The sequence below is a fragment of the Drosophila miranda genome, chromosome XL (genome assembly GCF_003369915.1).
Source record: "Drosophila miranda strain MSH22 chromosome XL, D.miranda_PacBio2.1, whole genome shotgun sequence".
Taxonomy (NCBI): domain Eukaryota; kingdom Metazoa; phylum Arthropoda; class Insecta; order Diptera; family Drosophilidae; genus Drosophila; species Drosophila miranda.
In genome coordinates, this window is record NC_046673.1 from 19,452,010 (window position 1) to 19,475,944 (window position 23,935).

Here is a 23,935-nt window from a genome sequence, read left to right on the forward strand (position 1 = left end):
GCTATCGGGCTTCATCTATGGTATTGTGCCAGCCCTGGTTTAAATCAAATCAGCTGATTCTGTAACCGGCAATTAAATTATTTGTGACATTTCACCGATAGGTTTTGATAAAATTACAATTTCTCGAGATAAGACTGGCCAAGCCATAGTCCTAGTGGACCGACAAACGGCACACATAAGCCCACACAAGCGCATATGCCTGCGGGAATTGGTGGGGGCTTGGCGACAAAGAAGGTGGGCTGAGGCGCGAGCTTGGAGTACGTGGCAATCATGCCGCCAGCGAGCCGCAATTAAAGCGATTCAATTGGCTTGAAAACAAACACACACATTCGTCTCTCATCCAAGCAAAATGACGGCAACATTGCGGTATCGCGGCGATAAGAGCAATCTGCTGGATTTTGCAAGGAATCTGGATGCCTTCAAGAAAGTACCAGAGAAGTACACAGAAACCACGGAAATAGGCGGGACACGTAAGATTGAAGATTTTTGTATTCTTACTAGCAGCTTATTATCGTCTTTTCCCCCCAAACAGTGTCCTTGCTAAGCCGCCTGCTGATAGTATATCTGGTCTACACGGAGCTGCACTATTACTGGCATGAAACGGACATAGTGTACCAGTTCGAGCCGGACATTTCCCTGGACGAGCAGGTGCAGATGCACGTAGACATAACAGTGGCCATGCCTTGCGTCGCCCTCTCTGGTGTCGACCTCATGGACGAGACGCAGCAGGATGTCTTCGCCTACGGCACGTTGCAGCGTGAGGGCGTATGGTGGAAGATGTCGGACAACGATCGCCAACACTTCCAGTCCATTCAGATGACCAACCATTATCTGCGCGAGGAGTTCCATTCGGTAGCCGATGTGTTCTTCAAGGACATCATGCGCGATCCGTATCCCATGAAGGGTGACCCCACCGCCGGTTCGGCCATAGCCCCGGCCATAGTGGCTCCGCCCCCAGGTGCTCTGCCCGCCAGCCTAGAGCTGCATTTACCCAATGGCCAGCCGGAGACAAAGTTTGATGCCTGCCGCCTGCACGGAACTCTGGGCATTAACAAGGTGGCCGGCGTGTTGCATTTAGTGGGCGGCGCTCAGCCTGTGGTGGGGCTGTTTGAGGACCACTGGGTGATTGAGCTTCGCCGCATGCCGGCCAACTTCACACACCGCATCAATCGGCTCAGCTTTGGGCAGTACTCGCGGCGCATTGTCCAGCCGCTGGAGGGTGACGAGAGCATCATCCACGAAGAGGCCACCACAGTGCAATACTTTCTGAAGGTGGTGCCCACGGAGATCCATCAGACGTTCACCACGATCAATACCTTTCAATATGCCGTAACCGAGAATGTACGGAAGTTAGGTGAGCACGAAACTGATTTCTGCCAGCTGTACATGTTGCCTCGACCAATTTATTTTCCCGTTTCGTTTACAGACTCCGAGCGGAACTCCTATGGCTCGCCGGGCATTTACTTCAAGTACGACTGGTCGGCGCTGAAGATAGTCGTGAGCAATGATCGCGACCATCTGGTAACCTTCGCTATTCGCCTTTGTTCCATTATATCGGGTATCATTGTCATCTCGGGCTCGATTAACGCCCTGCTGCTCTGCTTGCGACGTTGCCTACTGCGAACCTTTGCCCCGAACCTTTACCAGCGGCTGGGCAAGGCCCCGTCCAGTGCAGCGGTGGCTGTCGACCCGGTGCTGGCTGCTACAGCCGCGCCACAGCCAGCGGTGCCCGTCAACGAGCTGCTGCAGACGGCCAACAGGATGGCCAACGTGGACATCTCGGCGTATCTGCCCACGGCCCAGCCCAAGCCTGGCCTCTAGATCGGATCGGCCCAGGTCGAATCTGCAGTTCCCCTCCCCATCCCCACGTTAGGCTATGCAACCCCCGAATCTCTCTTTCTCCTCTTAATACATTTTATTAAGCTCGCAAAACAAACAAAAAACCGAAAAAACAAACGAAATATGAAACATTAATTATTGTACATAAATATGGATAAGTTCATGGTGAAGATGTTTTTCTTGTGTGCGGGATGTCCGCCTCAATCGCTTCCCAGGATTCCCGTATCGATGTTACTCCAGTGGCCAGAGCGCCGATAGCCGAACATGCTCTTGAGGATCTCCAGGCCGGAGTCGACGGTGGTGCGTACGTCGCGTTCATTTCCCAGCTTTGGATTGATCTCCACCAGGTCCACACCCTGCACCCTCTTTGTGTCCCGCAGCGCCTCCACAATACTGATGCCCTCGCGCAACGTGAGGCCGCCGCGAACGGCTGTGCCGGTGCTGGGCGCCACGTTGCTGTCAAGCGCATCGATGTCGAAGCTAACGTGGATCTTGTTCTGTGGATTCAGAGCATCCAGGGTCATCTCGATGATTTTCGGCACACCCACGCGATCGATTGTCTGCAGAACACAGAAAAAGAGAAATAATGAAAATAACTATGAGCAAAGAGGAAGCTTTCGATGGACAGCGACAGAAAGGGAGAGAGAGCTAACGGCGTTCAGGGTATTTGTAGGAAATGAGGTAGCGGTGATAAAAGCTTTGATGATGATTGCTTAAAGAACGCAAAGAACGATGCAGTTTCGACCACAAGAAATATACTTTATTATATTCTGGATATATCCAGCCTTTCTATTCTTATGGGAAATCTATTCTATTTATAAATCGTAGCTCTGCGCAGTAAGAATTGGAATCTGATTTTTTTTTTGTGTAATTTCTTTTCTTTCCAGCCTCTAGTGATGTCAAGTTTTTTTTTCAAGTGTAAAGGTCGCTCTGAGCTTAAGTGCAAATAAAGCTCGGAAATCATTCAATGGCGGCATGCTCTTACATATGTATGGCCAAACAGATTACGCTATCAGCATTATTCTCACACGATTGGCTCTTCAATTAGCAGCATTCAATGGCCAACTGTACCAGCAGCAGAGCAGCCATTAGCCCAGTCCCAGCCCCGCTTCATTTACAATTGCAAGACCACTGGCCTCTCCCCATTCCATACGCCCATACCGATCGATCGAATATAATGAGGCTATAATAAATTTGCAGCTCTGGATATCGGGAGCGAACATTAAACCATTTTTCAACAGACTTCAGACTTGGATTTTGCACGAGCCATAAATAATGGGCAACGAGAGCTGACAAGGATGCGAACGACGGATGTGGCTGCGCACGTTTTGGGCATATGTACATATAGCCATGTAGCCTTATAACCACCACCACCATTGCCAATCTATACCGATCGGAAGTACCCAGAGCCTAACGGGGGATGGCATGGGATGGACGGGGTAGGCATCGCTGGTTTCCTGGTGGAGTGGGGCGGCAGATTTAGTGGTTGGGGTAGGACCCGGTAGGGAGGGTGTTTGTCCTGTCGATATGTTGCTCGGGCAACCCCTATAAATGCCAAGCTTACAACATTACACTCACGCACACACACACACACACACACACACACACACACAGGTCAGTGCGCACCAGGACATGCTATGTAATTCTCGGGGCAGTCACGCACGATCGTGTCATTTGATCCTGCGAGGAGAGTAGAGGTGCGAGAGAGTTAGAGATAGAGAGCTATAGAAACCGGAATTTTACAAATTTTACAAAAACAACTGGCAGGACGACTCGTGGGCATTTCCTCTACCTCCTCTACCTAGGTGTCGCTCGCTCCCTTTCTATTCACACTCTCTCAGTTTTCATTCTCTTCCTAGCTGGTTTCGGCATTCGGTATTTGGTTTCTACTCACATCCATAGCATAGTAGCGTATTCCAAATTTATTCAATATGAACGCCTCGTAGGGGTCAATGTCCCTCAGTCCAATGTAAACCAACTGATCCTTCGGCAAACTGAAATGACAAACAAGACGAATAACAAGAATGAGAAAATGAAAAAAACTAAGAGCATTAGGCAGAGTCACACATCATCGATCGGTGGGATACGGATAGGCATAGGGATCGGGATGAGAACCAAAGAATGGGGTGGATGGGGGAGGGGGGACCTCAAAACAGCTGACGAGTGGTGTGTAAACAAATAGTCGTGGGTTCCAGTTGAATAGGCAGACCGAAACAGAAGAATAAGCAATATGAAAGATCCAAGGAAGCAGCAGGAGAAGTCCACTAAGTGCAGCCAAGCCACCAGCCTTTTTTTTTCTGCAGAATTGAGGTTGTGTTAGGTCAGGCGGCGGTGACGATCATTCAGGAGATCCCCATATGCTGTACTACTCTCTTCTTTGTCTCTAAGAAATCCATGGTACTCTTTACAGCAAAACTGTCTATATTTCTCTTATTTATACTCGTTTGTTTGTAATCTAAGTCATATTCTAATACTTTTCACTTAATTTGTCTATTTTGATCGGTGATCTCTTTATGGATTTCCTGCGTACCTCTTAGTTTAATTGATCGAATTTTTATTTTAAAATGTACATATAAAGGGCCAAAACGTTATATTGATATGCGTTTTTTGTTTAACTAAACAATAGCTAAAAACAAGAACTAAATCCAGTCTCCGTTTCAACTTCAAGAGTAAATATATATAATTTAAAAAGACATATGCAATACATTTTTATATTTTGAAATTTCATTTCACGTCTTCATGGCGGCTCTTGATTAATGTTTTCAACTAGAGTTAATCCAAAGACTATACAATATTGTACGTTGTCGTATATACCATACAGTATTGTATAGTCTATACTATATTGTACATACGCTTATATGCAACACAGTAGTGTATAGTCTTTGGGTAATTGCAACCTCAGTAGAACTACCAATGTGGCTACCTCTGTGCAATGACACTCGTCATTTCAGTGCCCCTCTCTATTATATGATTATATTTGATTCCAATTCATTTATCAAAGAGTCTATGTCTTTAAGAGTAAATGTCTGACCGCCAAATAGTTTCTGCACGTTGTAAATTCTTGATAAGAGGGGTTACGCCCCGAGGGTACGCCTCGAGGGTATTTTTGTTGTTGCTTAAGCGAGTGAGACGGAGATTGGTGGACGAGCGAGTGTGCAGGCGTCTTGCCCCCTAGTAAGATTATTATGGGCTGTAAATGTTTGAGTCAAATTTAATTTTATTTCATTTCACTAAGTTTGTATTATTTAAATACCTTCTGTTTAAGGATGTCCTTCTTTTTATATATGTATGTATGTATGTATATGATTTGGAGCACAACAAATTGTATCAATTGCATAATGCATCAATGTAGCTGTCATAGAATTGATGGTTCGAAGTTTTTGTTTTTGAAGATAATAAAATTAAACTTCACCAAAACGGATCTGAATCGGATTACTATATCAGGATATAAGAAGCTATGGATCTCCGAAGCTAAATTGTTACCCTTCCTGTTTCTTCTTTTTCCAACACCAAATAACTTTAAATTTTAAATGATGAGAGAAAATCTTTTTAGTAGAACCAAGACTTTTCTTAGTTTTTCCTATTTTCCCGAGTCAAAAGGCCAATATTTCTCTCCAACTGCAACTCCCCCTTCTTCTGCTCCTCCTTCGCCATCACCCTCCCATCCCAGGCACTGTCATTTGGCATTCGTGATCCTGATTAGTAAGCCAGGTGGCGGGCAGGCAGCCCAACCCTGGGCTCTGTAACCGAATCGGATTCTGAGAGGGGAGTGGAGTGGAGTGGGAATCAGAATGGGAATGGGCATTGGCATTGGCTATGGCATGAGAACGGGAGCAGACTGCAGATCAAGTCAAAGAACAATGCCGAAAAAATTTGTAAAGGAAAAACGGCAACAAAAACAACAACAACAACAAAAACAGAAACACACGGCAAAAGGAGACGGAGAGAAAAGGAAACACATGCCACGATTCAAATGGCATGCAGCGTGTCCCCGAATGTCCTGCGATCGTTTCATCCAACCCTCCATTCATTTTTTCTTTCATTCGCCCTCTTACTCTCTCTCCGTCTCTCTGGGTTTTTGGGTCTCTGTTCCTGGACTTTGACCCTGTGTCTTATGGTAATTTCTATGATTATTAATATTAGTCTCGGGGAAAAAGTGCATCTGTCCGAATCAGCTGCGGAGGGATCGGTATCGGATCTGCTGAGGTCCTACGAGTAGTACCACGTATGTGCAGTGAGACGTGCAAAGTTAAAAGCGCCCCGAGGATCGTTATGTAAATATATGTATGCACAAACAGACCAGACCAGACCAGACCAGACCAGACCAGACCAGACCAGACCAGGGGGTTGCATTGCCCATATGCTTATGAATATGCTCTCGGATGAATCATGGCAGCTCCTGTTCCTGTTCCCGTTCCTGCCCCGAGCTGTACTGTCTCCTAGACTAGACTTTTTGGGCGCATTCCCGGGACTTGGCTATACGAAAGCACTCGCTTAAGGGTGGGCCACGCCTACCTATTCCCTATGCAACGGTTGTTTTGTATGTGCGTGTCCCTCCCTTTCACTCGACTACACTCCACTTCACGTCACGTCATTCCACTCCCATCTGAGGCCATTCCCCTCCCCAGGCCTTTACATTCTCCCCTGCATTATTGTAATCTTGTGTTGGTTCTGCTTTTTTAATCCCGCATTGTTGTAATATTCTGTTGTTGTTTTATTTTGGCCGGATTAGGCAACCCTTTTCACCGGACACGAAAATTATTGCCTACTATTTGGGGTTGGGGTAGGGTAGGAGTTGGGTACCGGTAAAAGAAGCTGCGCTGGAGCGAGATAGAGCAGCGTATATACAGTACATATATGGGGTGTAGAGGATTAGTAGTTCAAGAGAGAAAGAGCCAACATCAAGCACGTGACGTCTATTAGCTATCTCTGTCATCTCTGTCGCACTGTGTCAGAAAAATTAGATATTAGATAAGAACTAAGCTGAATTTATGTGCATACCCATCGAATATCAATCTTTACATGCATATATTTAAATATATATGTATATACATATACAGTAGAATCTCACAAATTAAAAAACACTTTGTTGGTTGTCCTCGGGTTGTTCTAATTTCTGGACATGTTTTTTTATGCACAGGAAATTACAAAATAAAATCAGCACGTTTTTTTTTTTTTTAATTGTATACAAAAATATGGTTACGAATTTACATACGCATTACAGATCACCGCACAGTCGAAACGGCTAAGCTCAGAAAGCTCGAAATTACCCCGTAGAGGCCAAGGTTTTATGACAATATATCATCTATAAACACGTGTGGTGCACTCTGCATTTGAATTAGATAAAAACCTATGTATTAAATAAAGTGTATGTATAACTTGATTACTGCGGGGAAAGTTGCGGCGTGCTTTCGTACATATGGATATAAATATGTATGTACTCATACATACATGCATAATTATATTCCTTGCAAACAAAACACTTGCGACGCCGATCTGTCTGAGTTCGCATCCGCATCTCCGGTATCGCCGTCGCCCTCGCCCTCGCCCTCCTCGTCGTCGCCCAACAAAGGGCAAAACCACCCCCCAGGAGCAGGACAATTTTTATTGTATTTCGCGAGCCCGTTCAGTCCGTGAATTCGAACAGGAACAGGCTAGCCGTGGCCTGAAAACAGGGTAGCGCGACCATAAAAATCAGCACATGGAAATGGGTGGGGGCCACGAACAGGAAGTACATAGGGGGAGGAGGGTGTCTGTGTGTGTGCAAGAGAGTGCTGAATTAAGCACACGCACGCAATACGCGTGCACGCACGCCTGAATTGGAGTTGAAATTGAACTGCCTCTTGGAACTGGGTCCTGGCCGGGTGGTAGAGGGTGTAACATTCTAAAGCAGGGCGGAAACAACCCTAGAGCTGCCAGCGTTGGTGGTTGCTACACACACAGTCCCGTACCGCCGACAGTGCAAAAACGAAAACGTACTCACGCCAAACAGCCCTTAGCTACTGCTGCTGCTCGTCTCTATTTGGCAAGCATAATGGTCGCGTGCATCATAAAACGGTTGACGACCTTACTGGATCACGCTTAGAGAGCGTTGATTTCCAGCTTGGCCGATCTCCCCGAAACACATGTTTTATATGCTCGAGAATATATAAAAATACATATAAAATCTTTGTAAAGCCAGAAAACTGATCGATCATTATATCGATAGGCCGACTTACGGCAGCCCGGGCGGGAGAGCATTTTATATTTAATAATGAAATAATGAAAATTTATTACATACTAAAATATATGTATGTAAATAGATTGCTTAAGGTCCTAGTAGCTAGTAATATTAAGCCGAATATCAAAATCAAGGAATATGAATGGTATTTTTCCGGTATATTTGCAGTATATTTGGACAACGAGAAAGTATATTTCTGTATATTTCTGAGGGTCAGAAGTACTTTACTTATTTTTATCGGGTATTTTTATCGATAAATCCACTGCTTGCCGCCTTTTGGGCGCCAGGGAATAGGAAGCAATATAAATTTTCCAAAATTGGCCTTGCCGCCTCAATCTTTTGGGCGCCGCGGACGAGGAAGCAACGTGAATTTTCCAGATTTCAGAAAAGTAGTTCCGACCGCTCCGCGCTGCCACCTAACAATCTCGTGCTCCATGTGTGCTCTTTTTGCAATTGATTTTTTTTCTCGAATGTAGTGCAAAATAATAACAGTTGAACAACAACAGTTAACAAGCAAGAAATCTCCAATATAAAGTAACTAGCGGAATCGAACGGACACCCAATCCCGTGGCAATAGCAGCAGCAGCAGCAGCAAAAAGAAATGTAAGAATCTCTTGGATACCGGACTCCGCTCTCGTCTTGTGCAACCTAAACGGGTTCTATCAAACAACAACAAAAACTGTGGCAACTACAAAGAAAACAAATTGCTAAACGAAAAATTGTTAAAATTGTTTGCCAAAATGAACGTGCGGCGCTGCATAATTGTGCAATTATACACATATTCGAGTGTACACATGCATATGTACATATGCATGTATATATCCATGGTTTTTTCCCGATAGTGTGTGTTTCTGAGTTTAAAAATTTAAACAATGTGCAATTTGGCATACAACAAAAACAGAGGAAGCGTCAGAAGTTGAGGGAGAGATACAGAGAGAGAGATTGGGATTGAGAGTGATCGTTTTTGGGCAGTGGGGCGCCTGGATAGATATCTCTCTCTCTCTCCCTCTCGCTCCCTCTACATAGTAGTAGTGGTGTAAAAATCTATTGCTAATGTGACGCTGCCATCGCACTGTGTGCTGTGTATCTGTAAACGTTCTCTCTCCCAGTGTCTCTCTTTCTCGTCAGGGTATGTTAAATAGCTGGTAGAACGGTGGGTGAGGGCAAGCAAGCTATGGTCCCCGGAGAGCCGGTACTGCCTTACCTTCTATTTAGCATGTCTTGCCTCCCATGTTTGTTTGTGTGGTTTGGCTGAGAGCGAACGCCCGCTAGTGCTGTGAAAAGGGCGCAGCTAGCATATCGATTTTATGGTGCAAGGAGCATTGTACGGAGCCAGAAACAACAAAAAATAAAACGCTAAAAGTAGTAGACATTTTGTCCATTAACTGAAGTGGGTGTGTGTCGGGGCAGGAAGGTGAGGGCATTCGCAAAAGTGAAGAATATTAATAGTAAACAAAACGCCGGTTGCCATAAAAAGCAAAACGCCCATGCATGTACTGTAGTTGTACACATACACACGCAACGCGTGGAAAACGCGCGGAAATAAAAACTAGAACAGTTTCAAGCAGCATCGGATCATCCATGTGCCCGCCGCAAATCCGGAGATTTACGCAGAACAAAAAAATGTTTCTCAAAAATTAAGGCAAAAACAAAAGCAAAGCGATTGCTTTAGTTACAACAACCACAAAATAAAACTTATAGATACTAAGTGCTTGTAAGTGTGTGTGAGTAGTGCCTCTCTCTGCGTGCCTGACTCGTTGTTTGTGTGCGTGCCATACTGTTTCGTTATAAAAAAAACTAATTTAAACCCACGCAGCCATATAGGTATACATGCATGTATACACATGTATGTATGTATAATAACAATAGCAGCTGAGGCAGCCATACATTGTATTTTGGAAAGGAGTGTGTGAGGGAGGGGGAAGCTGGATGGCCACTGTTCCCGGCGTTCTTCTCTTCCCGCCACACACATCCTATGAAAATCAGTGCAGCAGCCACTGAGCAAAGGAGAGAGCGAGAGAGAGAGTGAGAGAGCGATAGTTAGAATCAGCATTAGTATTGAAATATAGCAAAAATAGCAATCCATCCGTTTAGTGGAACAGAAATTGTATAACAACAAAAATATTTGTACCGCGATATATGCACATATGTACATTTGTTGTCGACGTTAATTTTTTTCGAGTGAAATGCAATTTTTCGTACTCCCAATGTGTGTTTCCCCCCTCCCAATGGTGTGGTTGTAAATCGATAAAATCGATTACCGATCAAGCAAAGTCACACAAAAACAATTTACCGCTACTTTTGTTTTGTTATTCTTTACCGTTTTTTTTGTTTTTGTTCACATCAGACGGCAACAACGGCGACTTCGAGGAGGCCAGCGCTCATTTATTGGTCTTACAAAACTAAAAAAGGAAGAGAGGCCTGGACCAGTTTGAGAGAGGAAGAAGGAGATTGAACGAGAGGAGGCAGCGCCGTGTAGAGCGCAGGCGCGTAAATCCAGGATTCGAAGACCAGCGAGAGAAATAGAAGGCGCATATTAATTCCTTAATTATCTGGCCATCGAGCAGCCAAATACAAACCCGTGGAAAACCTCCCTCATCCCCAACACCCCTCAACGACCCGGCTCTAATCAACTAAACAGAAAACAAGTGAGTATTTGAAGATGGGGAAGAAGAGAGGGTTTTCCTTTCTTTATGTATGTATAATATGTATGCATAAGTAAGAAAAAAGGACAAATTGCTGAAAGAGTGCGGTGCAGAAATTGCTGAAAAGATAGTTTGTGTCTGTGTGTGTGTGTTCGTGCGTTCATTTGACCTTTTGACTCTTTCGTCCTCATTCAAGAAAAGGTGCGAATTGAAACTGCTCATAGTTCAATGTGAGCCAATGTGAACTACTAGTTCGATTGATCTTCTGATCAGTTCCGATCACCAAATAGTTCATTGAACTAAGACTGAACTTCCGTAAGCAACAGTCGTTACCGTTACTGTTGCAGCGTTGCCACATCCATGTAAATGTAACAGCGTGGGGTGGTAATGCTCGCTGCACCCTTAAGCAGCGGCAAGTTTCCTGTTTTTTTTTTTTTTTTTTTGCAATAGAATTATTACAACTTGCTTCTTGGTCGGTTCTAAGGGTTGGTTTCAACAGCGTTGCGCCAGCCTGCACATACACACACCGGGTCAAGAGCGTATAGGGTGGGTGGGGGTTACACGAGCACGAACGAACGAGCAGTTGCTCATTTTTCGCTGAAAACACAATTTTCGGCACTTTTCCTTCCTTTCATTAAGGGGTGCGCTTTTATATCCTTCCTTCTCTCCCGTATTACATAACTGGGTTGGGCAGGGATATATACAACTATGTGTGTGTGTGTGTGTGTATCCAGAAGGGGGAGAAAGAGCATTGAATGAAAGAGCCTGGTCAGGACCTGCTCCTGCGCTCAGTAGCATCGTGTGCCTGGTACGCAGCGGATCTCTTCTTGCAGCGGAAAAGAAACGAAACGGAAAGGAGAGGAGAGGCAATTGCAATAGCAGCAGCAACAGAATTGAATCAAAAAGAACAGATAACGCTAAAGGCAAAACCAAATCGAGGCACACGGCATCCAAAAAGAAAGAATAACACAGAAAAAAATCAAGGAAAAAGCACAAGCAAAAATTAGAAAAGTTATTTTCCACAGCGGCGAGGTGTGTTTTGTGTTTGTTTGTGAGTGCTTTGGCCTCTGAGCAGCAGCGGGTCAGTGTGTGAGTGAGTGCGTGGGTGACTGGTAGAAGAGAAGTGATAGATAGAACAAGTAAGTGGGCCGCTGGGCGGCGCCAGTGAGCAAAGCTCCTTCAGCTAACCGTTAACCCCAGAGCTAACCCCAGGACCAGGGCTGAAAAACACGCCTTAAAGCGATTTACATCCCTGGTGGCACTCTAATATGTAGAACTAATAAGTAGAACTAACTAACCCCGTACTTAAACTGTAGCTGTAGAACGACTAACACAACTTGCAAATGGTTTAATCTTGACATTTAACTACTCTTTCCATACGCCTTCCCCTGCGTTGGTCCCGCCATCGCCCCATCGTCACATCCAACTCAACTCAACTCAACCCCACCGATTGCCTCCCGCTCAGTGGACTTTATGATGGCCAACACAGGAGCCGCCGGCGGAGTGGACACACAGGCGCAACTGATGCAGAGTGCAGCCGCTGCTGCGGCCGTGGCAGCCACTAGTGCAGCCACCGCTCCGGTACAGAATGCGGCCGCTGTCGCCGCCGCCGCCCAGCTCCAGCAGCAACAACAGGTGCAGCAGGCGATCCTGCAAGTTCAGCAGCAGCAGACACAGCAAGCGGTGGCCGCGGCCGCCGCCGCCGTCACGCAGCAGCTCCAGCAGCAGCAGCAGGCCGTGGCCCAGCAACAGCAGGCACAGCAGCAGCAGGCGCAGCAAGTGCAACAGCAAGTCCAGCAGCAGCAGGCGCAGCAGGCGCAAGTGCAGGCAGTGGTGGCGCAGCAGCAAGTGCAGCAGCAGGTCCAGCAAGCGGTGGTGCCCCAGCCGCAGCCTCCGCCGAACACCAACGGCAATTCCGGAGTGCCGCAGAACGGGAGCAACGGCAGCACGGAGACGCGCACAAACCTGATTGTCAACTACTTGCCGCAGACGATGACGGAGGACGAGATCCGCTCGCTTTTCAGCAGCGTGGGCGAAATCGAGTCCGTAAAGCTGATACGTGACAAGTCGCAGGTCTACATCGACCCGCTGAATCCGCAGGCGCCCAGCAAGGGCCAGAGCCTGGGCTATGGCTTCGTCAACTACGTGCGGCCGCAGGACGCTGAGCAGGCAGTCAACGTGCTGAATGGGCTCCGTTTGCAGAATAAAACGATTAAGGTCTCCTTTGCCCGGCCCTCTTCGGACGCCATCAAGGGCGCCAATCTGTATGTTTCTGGGCTGCCCAAGACAATGACTCAGCAGGAGCTAGAGGCTATCTTCGCGCCCTTCGGTGCGATCATCACGTCGCGTATCCTGCAGAACGCCGGCAACGACACCCAGACGAAGGGTGTCGGCTTCATACGCTTTGACAAGCGCGAGGAGGCCACTCGGGCCATAATCGCCCTGAACGGCACAACGCCTTCCAGCTGCACGGATCCCATTGTGGTGAAGTTCTCCAATACGCCCGGCAGCACCAGCAAGATCATACAGCCGCAGTTGCCCGCGTTCCTCAATCCGCAGCTGGTGCGACGCATCGGTGGCGCGATGCACACGCCGGTTAACAAGGGGCTGGCACGCTTCTCGCCGATGGCTGGCGATATGTTGGATGTGATGCTGCCTAACGGACTGGGCGCAGCGGCGGCGGCAGCCACCACGCTGGCCAGTGGACCAGGCGGCGCCTATCCCATCTTCATCTACAATTTGGCGCCCGAGACCGAGGAGGCGGCCCTGTGGCAGCTATTTGGTCCCTTCGGGGCAGTGCAATCCGTGAAGATCGTCAAGGATCCCACAACGAATCAGTGCAAGGGCTACGGCTTCGTCTCCATGACGAACTACGACGAGGCGGCAATGGCCATCCGCGCCCTGAATGGTTACACTATGGGCAATAGGGTACTTCAGGTCAGCTTTAAGACCAACAAGGCCAAGTAGGAGATGATCCCCGATCCGCGAGGATGGGAGGCCCGAAATTACATATAGTCTACACTATATTTCCCACATCCGCAGTTCCCTTACGCCGCCTCCACCCCCCGCCCCCGCCCCCCACACACACACAACCTCACAAACACCACACTCACACCAACACACATATATAAATATGCATGGTATAACGGTAACTAAGCGCAACAAAGAGTATGTGTAAAACACACACGAAACCAAAAAAAAAAAAAAAACGAGAAAAGAGAAAGAAAGTAAATGCAAGAGCCCTCGTTGAAGGGTAGCAGGAGGTGGAGGACTGACACTGACTCTCTCTCAAGCGTCGACACAACGAAAGGGGCGGCCCATCCTCGTAAATCCTGAACACCCTGTAATCCGTATTAAAATCCCCCAAAAAATCCAATCCAAATCCCAAAGAATCATCCGCCAAAAAACCGTTGCAATAGCAAAATTCTTCTTGTTTAGCATTTAAGTAAAGAATCATAAACTAAAACAAAACGAAACAGCTGAAGTGAGAGAGAGAGTAATACGAGTAGAAAGGAGAAGAAGGAGTAGATGAAGGCATAAAGCATAACAAAGAAATCAACAAAACGAAGTAAAGCCCCCAAAGAAAACTTGAAGAAAATACATTTAATTCTAAAAACAAACTCCAAACTAGCAAAAGGAAACAAAAACAAGCAAACAATTTTAAAAATGTATTAACATTAAGTAAAACAGCAATGAAATCTTCCAAAACAAAACAAAACAAAAAACCAATACTGGCAACAGGCAAGAAATCTGTTAGTTACACTCTAAAATTTTTCTACCATTAGCGAGGAATATCGAGAAGGTACTAATAGAGTTCAGTGTCTAGGCTATATGATTACAATATAGGGCGTGTGTGTGTGTCCGAAGGACATCGGTTTGGCTTGAGGCTGCAGGGAGATTCTGGCAAAGTATTTGAAGATTCTATATAGTATATGTATACTCAACATGGAGGCTGCTACAGTATTACAAGAGAAACAAAAAGCTACATACTTAAGCGATGTGCAACAAAAAGTTCAATACTTCTAAATATACGTGTATATATATATGCATACATATATATATATATATATCTAATCGCATGATAGTTATATGTCTACCATATAGATATACACCTACATATACATACATATTTAAATGTGTATAAAAATTTACAAATTTTTTTAGTGCTTTTTTTGTGTGTTTCTTGACATTTAAAGTGGAGATTAGGGAGTAGAGAGATGTGAAAGATGAGAGGAAAGCCAGACCCAGATCAAGCTAAATTTGTGTCCTTTACACACACACAAGCAAAAACAAACACAAAAAATACACACGAACACACACACACACACACACACATTATAGCAGTTAGAACTGTAAAAACTTGGCTAAAAAAAGAAAGAAGAAAGCAAGAAAGAAAAGCAAGAGTAATACAATAATTTATGCGCAAATTTGAAATGTTTTACTAAAGTAAATAATTGTTAGTGAATATTAATACTTAAACTATGTCAAGTGTGTGCATGCATCTATATGGATATATGGATATATGATATATTTGATATATAGATATAGATACGTGCAACCTATATATATACATACATACTTTATCTAATGTATAGTTCAAGGAGCAAGTAAGCGTCGAATATTTGCTAAAACCACACAGTTTTTTTAGCGTTTAAACAAAAGACAAAAGCGTAGCACAAAACTATAAAAACTAAAAACTAAAAAAACAAGTACAGCCACCACAAAAACAACAACAAACCATTTTTATATGACAAAAGTTGAAAACAAAGAAAATGAAACGGATAAAATTATGTATGACATAGGTGTAAACAAAAGCATTAGCAAAGCGTTTTCTCTAGCAAAGTAAGTTAAGCGAAAAGTTAGAAGTCAAACGAGATGGGAGATCAGAACCCTACCCCTAGCACATCCACCCGTACTACCCCAAACCCCCAAAAACTTTTGTGTTGATTTATCATCAGTTTTATTCACTTGAGAACTTTTGTTTGCTTCTGTTGATTGTTAAGCGAGAGAGTGGACACACAAGAAGAACACAATTACACACAGATATATTGTAAGCCATATATGATTTCGATTCTGAATTCTGTATTTCGATTAAGTTTTGTTTGATTTCTTTGTTTGCTTTGTGTATAAATCGGAAATGGAGGCTCCTGCATACGCATACCCCGAACAGATCCATGAACAGAACCGAACCCATATCCTGACAAGAACGGACCTCATCCAAAATCCTACATAAACCTGACCCAGACCCGGACCAAACCAAACCAAACCTTAACCCAAACCCAAACCATGCATATTTATAACAATTTTTTGTGTTTTGATCTATATTGATTTCTTTATGAAACTATAGACAAGCCCCCGACCCTGAACCCCGCCCTCGCCCCTTCCCCAACCAATGAGAGTGCGCGAATTTGATTTCTCTCTCCCCGAATAGTGAAAATTATTAACTTAAGTTTTGATCAAAACCAAACCGAACAGAACCGAATCCCTAGCAAGGAGGAGGAGGAGGTGGAGCCAATGAATTCTGCTTATGATTAATCTACCTAGCTCTATAGAATATATATATATGTTTACCATATATCCCTAAATATAGTACCTTTTTTTTGTAACTGTAGGCTGAACAAGAAAAGGAATTATTTTTTGTTTCTTTGTTTGTTTGAACAAAATTTGCAACAAGAAATCTAGTCAGAAGAGAATGAAGAGAAGAAGATGATGATGGTGGAAGAGGAGCACCATAAAGTGGATGTAGAGAAGCTTGAAAGAATATTTGAGGCAGCAGTAAAGGATAGGAAAGAGAGAGAGAGAGAGAGAGAGAGAGAGTTAAATTGAAGATCAAACCAAAAGTACTAAGACAATTTATATCTAAAACTAAGCATAGCGAAATGATTGATTTATTGATTGAGCCAAGCCCACACTCCCTCGCCCCTCAAAACGCAGCAGAGAGCAAGCAAAAAAGTAATGTAATGAGATCAAGTCCTTACACTCTTCTACTGATTTTTTGCTTGCTTGCTGTTTCTGCCCTGCTATACATTTTTAAACAATCTGCTAGTTTATTTATATAGCACACGACACATAATACAGATATGAATATATAGTATGTATATCATATAGAGGAAAGTGCAATGCAATTTTAAGAAATCCGTTTAAACTGAAGAATAATGTGCGTGATTTTTTAAAATTTGTATTCGTATTCATATGCCCGTACATATATGTGAATATTTATCTATATATATCTTTGTATATGTGTTTGCTATATATATATATATTTCATATATATATATTTGAATTAACCCATTCTTTACCTTACCTTATCTATATGTATGCTTATTTTTTTGTCATCAATGATTTAATTAATTGTAATTTTTGTGCAATAGATTGCAACTTACGACAACAGCAACACATTTCATGCATCTCAATCTAACAATTACAAATTATAATTTCAGTAAGTAAAAAAGAAACAAAAATGAAGAAAAAAAATAGGGATCAGAAAAATCAAAAAAAAAAAGAAGAAAAAAGAATGTGAAGGATACGAAAGGTGGAATCGGAGGATCGGCAACGATCGTGCAGTTAAACCCCATTAATATTCTATAAAATCATAAAACAACAAGATCAAGTTATACAAGAAATCATTTTTTTTTCTGCGTGTAATTTTTACAAGTGTAAGCCATTTTCTATGTACATTATGTCTGTTCAAATGGATATGCATATTATTTATATTTATACCTCTCATACTTTTTTCTTTACGTATTTTAAGTGAGCGAACAAACAACCGACGAGAAAGAACCGACGTAAACAAGAGCGGAAAACAGAACAAACTTATTTATTGTATTTTTTATGAATTATGTAATTTAATGTAACGCAATTTGAGTTCGATATTCCTTTGGTTTTCGACCAAAGCGAAGAGGAACCTGATGAAGAATATAGGCTAATTCTACACACAAACACACACTTTGACACACACAAACACACACTTTGACACACACACCCACCCACACACGAACCCAAAAATGCAGCGGGAGAGAGAATATGGTGAAAGATGGAGGAGAAAGCGAGACCGCTATGTGGCACAACCAGATGCAACTCTGGACCAATGTTTCAATTCACTCGTTCCTCCAGCTATATCTTTTTCCCTCTCCCTCTTTTGGCCCTTCTATAAAATTTATATTTTGTTTAATTTTTAATTTTAATTTTGTATTTTATAATTTTATGTTTTCTTGATCCAAATTTAATTTTTAACATTGTTTCAAGCTGGCTTTCGATTTGTAAAAGAACAAGTAGTACTTTTAGAAATGTACCTAAACGCGATGTACAATCCATACAAATCGGAACATCAAATCAAATCGAATGACAATTACAATTACAATTATGATTATGTTATGATTTAGTTTGATTTTATTTTTCAGTTTCATTTTTATGTATTTTATGGTTTTTGATTTAACTTAAAGCAAACTCTAATTGTGGAACCGTGCTCGACTATGATTATATCCATTATATTTACGTTTACACTTATTATTTCATTTAATTTCCGCACCGAACACGTAACAAGAGCAAAAAGCCAAAACGAAAAAATTTTCAATAAATGAAACACTTGATGAAAATTTTCGCATACTTATTTTTATTTATATATATTTTAATATTTCAATATTTATTTATTTATCGTTTATTTCTGTTGTATCATTTTCGTTGCCTTTCTTTTCTGAAAATTCTTTTTTCATTTGTTTTTTCCGAAACTACCGAGATTTTATCATAAAATGCGAGTGGACTGTACCCTGAACACTGGACTTGAACCTGGACCACAGCCTAAAGGGCGTGCTATCAGTCCTTATATACCGCTCTTTCTCTCTTTCTTTCCACCTATATTTGTCTCTCTTTTTACACACATACACCAACCAACTGACACAGAGCTAGTCAAGCTGAGAAGCCATCGGAACCCATTGATCTCAGACAAAGACATTCCCCCAGTACTAGTCCTAGGCCTAGTTTTAGCATAATCCCCCGACTCGCACGCGACACTCTCTCTAAGGCAGGAACTCCCAAAGAACCCAACCTCAAATGCATTCCAATTAAAACGATTTCCGGATGTTTTGTTCTTTCGGTTTAGAAGATGCGATATTATTTGTGTGCAAAACGGGGGTATACTCGTACTTATAATTTTGTGTAATGCCATTATGCTTAACGAATCTCGATTCTTATTCTTAGTTTAGTTTAGTTTAGTTTAGTGGCACTGCGACTGAGCCGAGTCATGCCAGAGCCAGAGCCAGAGAGCAGAGATTGAACGCCTGCGGCGGAAGTACAGTTGCGCCTCGCTCGGACTAAGATGTAATTGATTGTATGATTTTTAAGTCTGTATCTTTGTATCTTTGCTTAATTGTGTCTGTACCTTTTTGTAATTTTTTTAAACAATTGACAACCTGATTTGTTTCACATCTAGATCGAAGTTTTTCTATCATTTTCGAAGGGCCTTACCGCCGGGCTATACCGATGCCGATAACGATAGCGATACGATTACACAAATGATACCGTTAATAATCATAACAGGAACAAAAAAATGAAATATATATAAATATATATATATATAAAGATTATTATGATAACGATGATGATGAGGATGAAACTATTTAATTTATTTTATTAACATATTTATATCGATTAATTAATAATATTTATCACACATTTCAAATGATATTTCAAAATGGAAACAATACAAAACCAAACCAAACAACAACCAAAAAAATAACAAAACCAAAAAAATGAATACAAGCAAAAGAGAAAAGAAGATATTAATATTATAAATGTATTTCAAAATATATAATTATGAGTTTTTCTTGCTTTTTGCATATATATATCTCTCTATATAGTACTTATATATCAGAACACACCAAACTTTTCATTTTGATCGATTCTGTTTTCAATTTTGTTCTTTGATTGAGGTTTCAATTGGAGTTTCGTTCCCCCTTCAGATATGTTCGATTTTTTTCCAGGCTCTATTTTGTTTCGATTGTGTCTCATTCTTTATTTCGGTTCCTATACTTTTTCCATTTCCGTTGAAACTCTGTTTCTATGTGTTCTTATATGTTCTCCTTTCAATCTGTCTCTTTTCTCTTTCTATTTTCACCATTTCTCTAATTTGATGTCTGTTTCTACTATACTTTTTTCACTTTACGCATTTATTTTGAGCTAATCAAATCGTATTGGTATCCGCTTGGTTCTTTTTTTTCAATTGCTCTTCAATTTTGACTTCAAGCTCTGTTAAATTTCGTTTTTTTTTCCGTTTCTAAGTGGATTTATGTTTCTGTTCAGTTTTCTGTTCAAGTTCCATTCAAATGTAGATTCTTCCTTTCTTTTTCAGTTCCATTTCGATTTCCGTTTCGATTCCACTGCGTTTCCTTTTTTCCGTTAATTAGCTCTGGTCTGTTCTGGTCCCATCTTTGTCCTTGCCTTTCTGTTCGTTGGTATTCGTTTCTCAAACACATAAATATTTTTTTGCGGTGCATCACACACTGACACACAGACACATACACACACACACACACACACACGGACACTATCTCTCTCTCTCTCTCTCTCTTCCCAAAATTTTTTTCAGTTTTTGGTTGTGTGCTAAAAAGTTGACCCTCGCCCTTATGCTCTTATGATTTCGCTCAGTGTAATTTGAACGTACGCTTCTTGGTCCCACTGTACCTATGAGCCGGAAGCTAAATATCGCAATATATGACAATGGCTTAGAAGGAGGAGAATCCGATCTGATTTTGACATTTGAGTTGTTGATTTCGTACCCGTACTACTTTCCCCATCCGCGCCAGTATCTCTCCCAGGGTATCGATTCGTGTTCGTAGCTGATTTTCGTTTTCAGATCTTTTCAGTTCGTTGTTTCTTGTTGCCGTTGTTATTGTTGTATTGTTGTACCTCACATACTTTTATTGTTTCATCTGATTTTTCGGTAAGTAATTTCGAGAGACAAAAAAATCGGAGGAAGAACAGACAGACACGATGCAGAAGATGGGGCAGAGAGCCACCCACCCACAACCTCATAGAACCATTCAATCGAACAAAAACTGATCCGAGCAGAACTCTGCTGTGTACAATTTTTGGCACACGTTTTTCCCCCCAAATGAACATTTTGTCGGCATTCAAAAGAACGTAACTGATGATTTCACTCAATGGTTTCAATTCTCCTTTTATTAATCTATTTGTAGCCCAATAGCTGAAACACAAGAAATACCAGCAGCAAAAAAGAAAAAAAATATATATATATATTTTTATAAAGCATTTTCTAATTTGTTTCTTTCTCTTGATTTATTTTCAGGCGTGTGTTCTTGTTGTTCGTTCGATTTTCAATTGAATTTATGCAAAAAAAAAAAAAAAAACCAAAAAGAAAAGAAAAAAAAAACAAAAAAAAAATAGAAACACTTGACACATTTCTTCTTCGATTAAATTAGTTAATTGGTTAATTGATTAAAACCGATAATGATTGTGTAATTCTATTGATTCATTGATACTTTAATCTTTAATATTGATTGTAATTATTTAATGCATAAACCACCGAATATCCCATACTCCATCCCGCTCCCACTTCCCCATCGATTGATGTATGTACATATGATGTACATAAAGACATACCCTACATACATAGTGCATAGAGCACACCCACGCACACACACATACACAACCACACACACACACATAGATACATATTACATTACGTACTTATTGTAACTTCAGATGAAAAACAACCCGAATCACAGATACTTTTCCATTTCCAAGAGAGCTTTTTCTAGTTTCTAGATTTGATTTTGATCAAGCAATGCACCATCCACATCACAATTCACTAACTACCACCCACACCCGATCCACAATCCTGACCTAGAACCACTAGATGAAAAGACTAACCCTAAAAGAGGGTAACTAAGTATTTGTTTTGGTTTTTCTGAGAGAACTGTGTGATGTGTCGTCATGTACATATATAAGTCTGATTTTCGATTTCGATTTTCGTTTCTCCTCCGCATTGTCCGCTCGTTGTGATGTGGATCTGTGATCTGTTCTTACGTTGCCTCTTTCTTTAACTGTACTATAAGAATACCAACATGCCATGCCTATATTTCCCCAATTCAGTTTGATTTCCAATTTAAGAAGTTATCTCCTCAAAAGAAAATGGTAAAAAACGCGGAAGAAGGCGATCATTTTAACATTTGACTTTGAGTTTTCGGTGTTTTTCAATCGGTTTGATTTGTTTTTTTGAGTAGCATCTCCATCACCCACCCGAAACCCAATCCATGCAGCACAGCCCCTCCGACACCATCCCGTTGAGGTCATGTATGTGTATTAGCCTTAAATGTACTCCGATAGTCGTTTGAACCTAGCTTAGAGCTCCAAATACAAGCATATGTACTATATAGAACAGAGATCGAAGCGCAGCCGAATCGATCTTAGAGCTCGAATTACTTTTTGTTTGATTTCAGGGGAATCCCTAAGCCCCACACGATTTGTTTGACTTTGGGTGATCTCAGATCCGATTTCGGATTTCGTTCTATATTCGTTTCTGTTACTTGTTTTTCGTTGTTCGTTGTTTCGATTTAGATAGAATTGAAGCCCACAATTTTCCAAGCTCGGAAGCAAAACGACTAAACTGCCAAACAAAAAGCAATATTTAATTATAAAGCACTTTATGAATAAGACGATGAAAGGTTGATAGCAACTATACCAAAGACTGAGGCAAACGCAGATCAAAAAACATAAGAAAAACTAAAAATAACTAGACAAAAAAAACGAAGAAAAAAAAAACAAATCAAAATCCAAAGAATCGAAAACAAAAATCAAAGCAAAAACGAGAGAGTGAAAGAAAATCAAAAAGTTAAATCTAAAAACAAATATTTCTAGACCGTTAAGCCAACTGTGATAAGGCGCGATTGTTGCCAACCCCCCGCCAATGCCCCACCCTTCCCACCACCCCTAACCCCAAAAACAGAGAGAGACCCAACTGAAAGGCAATCTTAAACATAGCCATACCATAGCCGTAAGCCCTCATCTGTTTAGACGTAAGAGATCCAATAAATAAATCAATGCCACACTCAGAGAGAAGGTGGAGATCATAGATGGAGAGATGAGATGTGGCACTCACCAGTTGGGAGCGATCTCGTCGAGGCACGCATGCTGCCAGGTGGTGCGGAGCTGCTCCAGCAGAAACGAGACGGGCATCCCATGTATGTTGCCCGACTGCGAGGTGCTGTGCAGATTGATATCCGCATGCGCGTCGATCCACACCAGAGACAGATTCGGTGTATGCTGCAGATGACCGGCCACAGAACCTACAGGTGGGTGGACCAAGGCGGATCAGACCCAGGCCGACCCAGACATTCACAACGAGTACTCACCGAAACCGATGGCATGGTCCCCGCCAATGGCCAGAAACTGGGAGTTCTGCTGCAACATTATCTTCACCTGCTCGATCAGGGCCCGGTTGCAGGCCATGAAGTCGGCGTAGTTGCGGATATGATGGTAGTGGACGCGCTGCTGCTGCAACAGCGTCTCATCCACGGCATACTGCAGGTTTCCATAGTCCCGGATCACCAGTCCATCTATTCAATCAACGTCAATGCCAATGCCAATAAAGTTTCAGAATGCAATTTAATTTCAATTTCAATGTGGTTTTTCTTGTGCTTGTGTTTGGGTTTGGGTTTGGGCCTCTACTCACCGTGACTGCTCTGGAGCACTTGACGCAGATTACTCTGACGCAGCAGGTCCGGTGCAAGCTCGACGCCCTGCTTGCCCTGGCCCTTGGCAAAGGGCACCCCGATGATGCCCAGACTCTGTTCGGCCACTACGGATGCCTTAGCCCTGGAGCTGCTGCTGGTGGTGGTCTTCGAGCGCGCCAGGCGCACACACCTTGAGGCTAAGTTTCGACTTCCCAACATGATAGTCTGCTCGCTTCGCTTAAAACCGCTCAACTGAGGCGGAGACGACGACTACGACGACCACAATGTTGCCAGATGACAACTATCATGTTAGGGAAGCGTCTGATAATGCCTGGCGACAGTTCAGATCGGTGCTAACCCGCGTGAAGGTTGCCTCGACTTGGGATGGAATGGAATCAAACTGAGCTGCGATGGAAGCTGGAAGCTGGATGTTGTGCCAGCAATAGATAAGGCAGTACAGATAACCTTGATCCTGGCTCTGACGACAACCACAACGATGACAATGACAATGGTACGGCTCTCTCTCTCTCTCTTTGTGGTCT

At 42.6% G+C, this 23,935-nt stretch overlaps 3 protein-coding genes across 7 annotated transcripts; 2 read left to right on the top strand and 1 right to left on the bottom strand.

The window, feature by feature from the left end:
- The first annotated feature begins 35 nt into the window (after nt 1-35).
- Nucleotides 36-2,002, top strand: LOC108157772 (endoplasmic reticulum-Golgi intermediate compartment protein 2). Its single transcript, XM_017289961.2, has 3 exons — nt 36-470; nt 533-1,354; nt 1,427-2,002. The coding sequence occupies exons 1-3, from the start codon at nt 350-352 to the stop codon at nt 1,819-1,821; spliced, it is 1,338 nt and encodes a 445-aa protein (XP_017145450.1). The 5' UTR covers nt 36-349; the 3' UTR covers nt 1,822-2,002.
- LOC108157780 (arginase-1) lies at nt 1,901-23,767 on the bottom strand. The gene is made up of 5 exons (XM_017289973.2): nt 23,393-23,767; nt 23,073-23,276; nt 22,820-23,006; nt 3,734-3,833; nt 1,901-2,399 (listed from the first exon to the last, which is right to left on the bottom strand). The coding sequence occupies exons 1-5, from the start codon at nt 23,610-23,612 to the stop codon at nt 2,040-2,042; spliced, it is 1,071 nt and encodes a 356-aa protein (XP_017145462.1). The 5' UTR covers nt 23,613-23,767; the 3' UTR covers nt 1,901-2,039.
- Nucleotides 8,387-18,299, top strand: LOC108157790 (protein elav). Of its 5 annotated transcripts, none has more exons than XM_033387189.1 (3): nt 8,387-8,662; nt 10,407-10,707; nt 12,170-18,299. In XM_033387189.1, coding segments are annotated over exons 2-3 (1,503 nt in total). In that variant the 5' UTR covers nt 8,387-8,662; nt 10,407-10,706; the 3' UTR covers nt 13,672-18,299. The 5 variants fall into 5 exon arrangements, with proteins under 5 accessions (XP_033243080.1, XP_033243085.1, XP_033243089.1 ...); XM_033387194.1 differs by lacking the exon at nt 8,387-8,662 and adding an exon at nt 9,318-9,473; XM_033387198.1 differs by lacking the exon at nt 8,387-8,662 and adding an exon at nt 9,543-9,773.
- Nucleotides 23,768-23,935: the final 168 nt, after the last annotated feature.

Excerpts from the sequence above, each read along its gene's own strand:
- LOC108157772 (XM_017289961.2), top strand. The coding sequence starts at position 350 with ATGACGGCAACATTGCGGTATCGCGGCGATAAGAGCAATCTGCTGGAT. Across the intron at positions 471-532 it reads CACGGAAATAGGCGGGACAC|TGTCCTTGCTAAGCCGCCTG; the intron begins GTAAGATTGAAG and ends CCCCCCAAACAG. Across the intron at positions 1,355-1,426 it reads CGAGAATGTACGGAAGTTAG|ACTCCGAGCGGAACTCCTAT; the intron begins GTGAGCACGAAA and ends TTTCGTTTACAG.
- LOC108157780 (XM_017289973.2), bottom strand. The coding sequence starts at position 23,612 with ATGTTGGGAAGTCGAAACTTAGCCTCAAGGTGTGTGCGCCTGGCGCGC. Across the intron at positions 3,834-22,819 it reads GACGAGATCGCTCCCAACTG|TTTGCCGAAGGATCAGTTGG; the intron begins GTGAGTGCCACA and ends TTGTCATTTCAG. Across the intron at positions 2,400-3,733 it reads TACGCTACTATGCTATGGAT|ACAATCGATCGCGTGGGTGT; the intron begins GTGAGTAGAAAC and ends TGTGTTCTGCAG.